Source organism: Anopheles moucheti, chromosome X (assembly GCF_943734755.1).
Source record: "Anopheles moucheti chromosome X, idAnoMoucSN_F20_07, whole genome shotgun sequence".
NCBI classification, from domain to species: Eukaryota; Metazoa; Arthropoda; class Insecta; order Diptera; family Culicidae; genus Anopheles; species Anopheles moucheti.
This window is the reverse complement of record NC_069142.1, coordinates 10,699,035-10,707,752: the sequence shown is the minus strand read 5'-3', so window position 1 is coordinate 10,707,752 and position 8,718 is coordinate 10,699,035. Positions and strand designations below refer to the sequence as shown.

The following is an 8,718-nucleotide window of genomic DNA, read 5'->3' as shown; positions in this document are numbered from 1 at the left end:
TCGGTGGCTCCTCCATATGATCGGCCATTGTTTATCAGTTTAAGAATTTTGATAGAAGCGAACCGCACAACAAGGAGAGACAGAAAGGAAGCAGGGGATGTCGTCGTTGGTGGTGCGATCAGGAACAAGAAACGAACAAGTTGCAATAACCCCACACACAGGTTCCGTTTCTTTCCCTTCGGACTTCTCCTTTCGTGTACTCGTTCCCTTTTGGCGTTCACTCGTCCGCCGGAGCGCGCGTCTTCACCACTCGGGATACTTCTTTTTTTTTACTATACGTTACACTTTTTTTGCTTTTCTGTCTCGGTTGCATTTTTTTAAACTTAGCTGCTTTTCCCACAATTGCACTTGCTTCACGCTAATATTAACTTCATTTGCTGCCGCTTCTCTCTGCTACAAGTGTGGATTGATGCGGCGAAGCTGTTTTTTCTCCTTTTCTCTTGCTCTCTCTCTCGCTCTCGTTCTCTCACTCGGCTATCACGTCTTCTCGGGTTTTCCGTTTTATTACTACCTTTGCTAGTGTTTTCGGATGCGCGTGTTGGCTTTTCCTCCGCATTTGCTATTTCTCTTGTTTATTGCAGACGGCTGCTGATGTTGTACGGGTTGCTTGATGAAATGATGAGGATGCATGATTGATTTCACGATGCAAAATTCCACGCCTTCACACGCGTACGAGCGCACATACACACACGGCACATTAAAACACTATCTGATGTGTTACGACGCGACGCACACAACGGATACACAGAAACACACACACACACACACTAGTACACGCGCGCACGCAGAGAGCGAGATGGTTGGTGTGCAACACAGCGAGAGGGGGCAGAGAGAGAGAGAGACCGAACGCGCGTGCACAACGTATCACACACACACACACAAGATTATTGACGATATAATATCACCACCACACGCATACACACAAGACCGCGCGCGCGCGCGCTCTCTGCGCACACCTAAACAACGGACCTCTCTGGCTCGGTTTCTTCGTTTGCTTCTTCCGCTCAGCCGCTCAGCACCAACATGGGAAAAAATGGTACGGTGTTCCGGTACTGCTGTTACTGCTGCTTCGACTACGCGTGATTGTGTTAAAGTTGTGCTGCTGCAGCACCTTTTCTTCAGCTGCTGCTGCTGCTGCTGCTGCTGCTCGGTTGTGTGTGTGTGTGCGCGCGCACATGCTGTCCTCCTGTTCAGTGTCCCTTTTTTAAGAAGGACCACTACCACTATCCGGAATACTGAACAACACACTCACGAAACAACATGGCTACGGATTTTTCGTCTGTTCAGCCGCTATTTCCTACTGCTTGGAGTTGCCGCCACCGTAGTTGGTTCGACACATTAAAATATTATGACGCTTTTCCAAAAGCGAAGCGCCAAAAGTCGATCACCTTTTTTATAACTAATCCAACCCGATCGTCTGTAAGAAAAGAGAAAGAAAGAAAAGAAAAAAATTGTTTAAAAAATGGATAGAAATAGTCTAAGCTAGTAAACATGAATGAGAGTTGATGAAACTGTGTAAACAAACAGAACAACAAGACTACAACACCGCCTAAACTTAAATCATTCCTGAGGTGGACCTTACAGAAATTAAAAACTCTAGAACCTGAAGTTGAAGATTATGTGTATGCAACCCTCTAATTTATCGCACAATGATCTTTTTATCGTCTTTAATAAAACTGAAGAAAACGGTGCGTGAACACGAACTCTTTATCTTCATTTGAATAAATAGTCCACCGTCACGTCCTTAAAAGTAACCAAAAACTAAACCTACCGTAATCCAAGCTATTCACAACAAGAGATTTTTTTTATTTACTCAGGAACGGCCAGGCCGTATTGCTATTCACAACAAGAGATATTAAGTATGAAATATAGGACTAGGATGCATGGAATACAACAAGTTGACATGAATAGAGACGATTATGGAAAATTCGTTTTGAAATATTGTGATGGAACACATTGGACATGAAATTTCTGATTGCTCTCAAAAACGGATCATTCTGGCCATAACGAATCAAACGACCAGGGACCGACAGAGGAGAGTCCTACGCGTAAACGACGGGAGCGGGACATGTTGTCCACACAGGACAACAGAGAAGAAGCATCTAAAAGATTAGCGATGAAACTGACATTGCTTAGCGCAACACAAATTAACCGTCTCTGCATCCTCTCTCAATTCTGGACATATCAGTGCTACTGGTAGATGCCCAAATCACGCTAGGGTATTCGAGTATTGGCCGCACCCAGCAGCAGCACAGGGCCCGTAAACAAAACCTATCAGAAAAATCATAGGACAAACACGCACTATATCGAGGATCTTCCTGGCACTGGTGTGACTTTACCAGGTTTATCTATTCCTTGAAGGTTAAGATTGAAGGTCTCCTCTAAACATACTCCTAGATTTTCCACAACCTCCTCAGGACAACGTATCCGCTGGACAAATGGGACAATTGTATGGGAAGTGCGGCAAAGAAGGAACATCTTTCTGTCATCTGCATGAAGTAGATGTAGTAGTAGTACCTTGTTTTGGATTGTCAGAGGAGAGAATCTTCATAGAGAAACCCACATCCTTGCCAAGGATGCCTGTTATAACAGGAACCACCACAGTCAGGGAACTGCCCGATTCGCCGGAGCGCCTACGGACTAACAACTCCTCAAGCCTCAGAACCTATGCCGGATGGCCCGTTAGGACATTTACGTCAGCGAATAGTAGTAGTACCTTTGATGATTATAAGTTCCAAAGTGCAACAACAGCTATTCTGAGTCTACCACTCAATTTTATAGGACGTAACTCAACGATCCTGGAATGTCTCATACAATCGTAATTTTCCTAAGACGAACAACTCTTAAACACAACTGCCTTCATTACCTTTTGCGTTCTGGACTTGCTGTTGTAGCAACTTCAATAAGCTTTCAAACCGGTCAACAATTAATTGACAGGGAAAAGATCTATTGACAGGCCGGATTTTTCTGCCGCAACCAATTAAAAAAAATTCAAAGAGAATCTTATGTGATCTTATCGACAAATTTTGCCACAACAGCTATTCCGAGTCGATCAACGAATCTAATAAGTTTGTTGAACTCGTTTCACGGAAAAATAAGATAAATATAAAAGACATGATTTTCACAGATTTATAACAGTTATGTGCAACTTGCTTTGTAGGTTCCAATATCGAAAATTCTATATAACACAAATTACACAACTCTTTTAGACAGACTATCTTTTAAAAGAAAAATGTTTGGAAATTGAATTTAGCATGCCACTATATTTTTTACGAATTAGCAAATGAAATCCATTTTTTAGTATTCACTATTCTTTTCTTATGTGTTGGTTGGTAGTGACCGTATGAATAGCATTGCTCCAACAATCATAGATAAAGCGTTTTTAACTCCAACAATCTCTCGTGTAATAGTGTGAGCATCCAACGGTTGCATAAAATCTAGTATCTTCAACTGCGCAACAAGAAATAAACTATAAAGTTATAATCTTCGCCCGATTAACAACATGTAGCTGCAAACCACTTAGTAACTTTTGTTGATCTCGGTTCGATCGTTCCACAGAAGGAACGATTATATTCTGAACCAATAGAAGGATTTCAAAGCGTCACTATTTTCATTTTATTGAAATTTTTAGAAAATGACAAGCCTAGATCTCTTGAGTTTGTTGTCTTACAGACGATATTTTATTTTATTCCTTTATTGATAATGATGATGTCGCCCCCTTATATCCCAATCAGAGTTGGAGAAGGATGGAATTATCTTCTAATTATAAAATATAAAAAAAATCAAACTTGAACAACAAAAACGAACAGGTGGTGCCTAACCAACGTACCAACGCTTTTCGACAACCTCCAGCAACCTGCAACCTCCTGAGATGTATCATAGTCGCTTTTTGTTTCGATTTTTTTTTATTTAATTCGGACAGCTGAGACTAACAAATCTTAGGGACCTAACCAGTGAGGAAAACAGGTTCCAACAACGACCCCCACGATTCGCAATTGTTCTGTACGTATCTCTCTCGTTGCATTTATGGAACGAATTCTGTTGAGATACACATTTTGGCGTAATTGCACCGGTTGTTGAGCGAAGTTTGGGCGAGTCTCAAACCAAATTTGAGAGAGTTTGAACGAAATCAATTTGATCACTTTAAACAATTTTAGACCAAAAAAGAAACATTAACTCCCCCACATAATACAATCATGTGAAGGTCTTCTTTTCGAGGAGAATTTGTGTATCATCCCGTATGTGGTGGTTTCTTGCCCATCCAAGTGTTCACTGTATATCGAAGGGTCTCTGACTGAACACGGTTTTGCCATTGGTGCACTCCGCATCCGATTGTTGAGGTTTGCACAAATACAACTTCCACGCTGGGGAACACTTACTACGATTGTACGCGCACTCAACGGAAAGCAACTTGTATAAAACCTGTGCTAGTATTGGTGCTGCACAGGGGCTTTTTGTGGACACTGCGAGCCTGCAGTTGTGAGTTGGAAAAAAGAAATATTATCATGCCATTGTTTTAATTGACATAACCGAAAACGCTTTCCATTCGGTCACAGTGAATTGTTTCAATGGATTATGGCGCGCACGACCTGCTTTTAGGACGTATGCGTAAGAGACCACTGTTGCGGATACACACTCTATTTGGGACACGATACAAATACTTGTTTCCAATACGAACATGGCGTTAAATTGAAAGAATTCAAAAAATAAAACAATACGATACTACAACTAGCTGGTTCAATCAATCAATGCCTCGTGATCATCAATAACAACAAACACAAAATTGCGTTTTTTTTATCACATTGTGGCTCGTTACGACTCAACAAACAACACTTCAAGGTATAAATACAACGGATAGACAGTTCAAACAAATATTCGCGTATTGATGTTATTCCAACCAACAAATTGACAACCCTAACGGACGCGTCGTCATTCTCCTTTCGAGCGGTGGCCGCCGTGCCATATATAAACACACCACTGCAATTTACTTTTCCATACCAACACACATACGCACCAACAGCGTTCGTATTGAAGGGATGCTGTTACGCGCATTGAAACATCTCGGTCTCACACGCGGAACTGTCATTTGCTAATGCTAAAAAGGACTCATCGGAAAGGACTCACGCCGAATGACAGCTCCCATCGTTACAAAGCAATGAGTGTGTGTGTAAACCATTAGATAAACCGTTCTATACGCAACATTCTTTTTAGCTGTTTCCTCCCTGCCACAAATGACAACACAGGCACTCGCAAAAAATCAACAAATTTGATCTATGTGGAGTAAAAAATACGAAAGTAAAGCCAATATTAATTTTCCTTCATGGTCAACAATGAGTCAGTTATGCTTATTTTAAAAGAAATCATAGAAGAAAAATTAAAGTTAAAATACAACTTTGGTTCCTAATCTATTGTTTCCTGCACAAATAATCGCACACACATATACCCTAACGAAACGGATATGTTTACGCGTTAACCACGCACCCATTCAGCCCAAGAATTGGAAACATCCTGGCTACAATAGCTTCCGACAAAATCATCAACTAAACTAACTCATTTGCTAAAAAAAATCATCCCAAACACTCAAACACGAACCACACACACATAAAACCAGCATGCAATATTTCCCATGGCACACGCATAGGACTCGACGCGCATGTACACACACACACACATGCGAGCGAGCGCCCGCGCACACAGCACGTAACGCACACAGGGATATGTATACTTTCTATTGCTTCACTCACGCACCAACAACTTTTGCAAAACCCCCGTTGTCGCGTTCACTCCTCCTTTTTAGCGTCGTACAACAATGAAGAACAAACAATGAGACGAAGGGTGCGCGGGGGAATGGGAAGAACACACACCGAAAAAAAAAACTTGTCAGAACAGCCAAAACGTGTGAAAAATGCTTTTCTTTTTTTTGGCTCAGAATGGGAAAAATTCGGAGCTTGCTTTCTCGCGAACGTAGAGCGGCCGAGTCGCGCGACGACGTCAAAATGGCGGCACTGGTCTGTCCCAAGTCCTAACCCACCGCCGAGCTTGTCAGGAAAATGTCTGACTGAGACGGCTGTTTTACAGTACACTGTCGGGCCCTCTTTCGATCGCCTTTGCTCCGAAAGCTGTTCACGTGACCTCGACCGTAGTTCCATGCACGGACGTATGGTGGCGCTGCGTTAGTGCGATGTGCCCACCCTGTCAGACGGCCGGACGGAATCGGTGCTGACTAGCGTATGCTAGCCGCGCTTAGCCAACGTCGTGCGTGCGTGTGTGTGCGCGCGGTTTTGCAGTTTTCTTCCAAAACTTCGAGCAAATATTATTCACGCGTGCCGATTTTTCGGTAAATTTTCCTTCACGCTAGTGAAACAAATCTTACCTGGCGCGCAAGTACGAGTCACTTTTCTTTTTTTTCTTGTTGATAAAGATTGCTATGCCACTCCGTTTTTCGAAATGACAGTCACGAAAAACCCTTACTCGTCCAGCAGCTGCCGGGGGATACTGCACTGTGATTTGTGTGTACAGCGCTACCATACGTCTGACGCCTTTCGGTATCTCTCGTTTTCTCTTTCACTCGCTGCATGCACTGTCCCGCTTTCTCTTTGAGATGCTGCCATTTTTCAGTGCGCGAATGATCACAAAATATGAGACAAATTTTCTCTTAATTTTTTACCACCCTCCCCCGGGAGGTTCTGGCCCGGTGGGTGTGAGATAAAAATATTTTTTCGATAAAATTTTTTGCACACTTACTTGATCGGAATTTGGCTGCAGTTTATTTAGCTTGAAGCTTTTTCCCTGAAATGTTTATAGCTTTGTTGCAGTGTTTTCGGTCGTACAAATACTGTGCGTCACATCTACAATGGTAAACGTCAGACTGCTCTAGAGCAGTTTCTCCCAGCCGACGGTCAATTATGCTACATGTCAGACGGTTGGTTTATCATTTCGAACGATTTGTTAAAATAAAAACAATAGGCCATTTTTGCCTGGCAGGTTCCTTTTTCTGAAGATTTGTTACATTTCAGTTCTGCGAAAAAAATACTGAAAGCTGCAAATTAGAAGCTACTACTTTATTTTTTTTTATTCGTTAGAACAGCCTGGCCGTATCGACTTATTTTACCACGTAGCAGGATAGTCAGTCCTTGCTACGGGGGATTGGTCCAGATGGGATTTTGGTCCAGTCCGTTCGTGTGAAGACCGGCTCCGCTACCATCACGCCACCGGGCCGCCCCAAGCTACTTCTTTATGATGTAAAAATAAATTATTATCTTTATGATGTAAAAATAAATAAATCAAATTGAGTTATTATGAAGTCGTTTTCAGGTTTATCGATGTATCCCTTAATATACCATGCGCTAAAGAATATTTGAACAATTAAAACGACTTCCCATTATCTATATGTGTCTTATTTTAATAAAAACAACCTAAACATGAATCTTAACAGTTCCATAGCATCAAATAACAATCATGTAAAACGCAACCCATTGCGTTTGTAAGAGCTCGACCAGCTTATTACTAAACTGCAATTGTGTTTCAAATACCTAAAAATGATAAAAATCCAATCCAAAACATGTCAATCGTAGAAAACAATTGCATTTAAAATGATCTGCAACGATTTTGCAGTAGCGTTTTGAATTATTTTCATTCGTCTGACGTCTTCAATTTCGATGTCAAACGCGAAAGTCGTCTAGATGACAATAAATCGTTTACGGATGTGATGTCCATCTATATCTATAGAGGTGTAAAGGAAAAGAAAAAAGCGTCATAAAATCTCAAGAATCATTCATTCTGTAATATTAAGCGATTTTAAATGTTATGATTTTGTTAAAATGTTAATTATTAGCTTTAAATGATGTTATAATATTTATTGCTCACTTTTAAGAATTTATTATTTTTTTTCCGAAAATTCAAAATTATCGTAAATGTTATTAATATTATAATACAACCCGTTTTGAAATTGTATACGAATACGTGGTAAATACGTAGATATTTAATATTATCGATTGCTAACATGTTTTCCCCAACACTCGTAATTGCAGTTAATTTGACAGACGATTCTTTGTTCACGAAGCAGGCGTGAGAAAGAAGAAAGTTTTGTTTGCCTTGCCCATGGTTTAATATTAATGGCAATAAGTTCCACTCGCTAGAAATCTCGAACAAACTTTTGCGAAAGCTAGTTAGCGTGAATAATCCACAATCGGAAGTGGAAAAATCGTATGATAATACAGCAAAATGCTGACGCGGAATATTTTTCCTCATACAAGCGGATGGAAACAAAATGGCGTTTCTCATATGTGGGTATATAAACAGGTTGAGCAATTAATTACCTCAACACACAGGATAGTCAACAATCAATTCCCAAGTTCCTGCATCCGCGGACGCAGAAAAAAAGCATTAAAATAAATGTGCAAAGTATCCAAAAATGTTTATAAGTGGCGTCGGCTGACAGTTGAAAAATGTTTGACGTGTTTTGCAGCAAACAGTTTTCATAACAAACCTATACAGCAATCGATGCTGGTTTATTGACAAATTGTTTCTTTTATACATTCAGCTTTAGCTGTACGTTGAACTTCTCAGCGATATACACGATATACAATGTCTTTTTAAGTTTTTAGTGCGTACCGGGATGGAAACGATAGCTCACACGATGTTCTAAATACAATGTGAGGCCAAAATAACTCGTCAATACTCCATTGCCAAGCGGATAAGTGTGAATATGGATTTCTA

The 8,718-nt window shown here is 40.8% G+C and overlaps 1 protein-coding gene across 1 annotated transcript in view; it reads right to left on the bottom strand.

The window, feature by feature from the left end:
- LOC128307169 (histone lysine acetyltransferase CREBBP) overlaps positions 1 to 6,799 on the bottom strand; it is a 24,996-nt gene extending 18,197 nt beyond the window's left edge. Inside the window, exons 1-2 of the mRNA XM_053044906.1 lie at positions 6,745 to 6,799; positions 1 to 1,417 (exon numbers count right to left, since the gene is read on the bottom strand). The exon at positions 1 to 1,417 is cut by the window's left edge and continues 33 nt beyond it. Coding sequence (XP_052900866.1) covers positions 1 to 28 — 28 coding nt within the window. The 5' untranslated portion in view covers positions 29 to 1,417; positions 6,745 to 6,799. The remainder of the gene's footprint in view (positions 1,418 to 6,744) is intronic.
- Between the last annotated feature and the right edge of the window lie 1,919 nt (positions 6,800 to 8,718).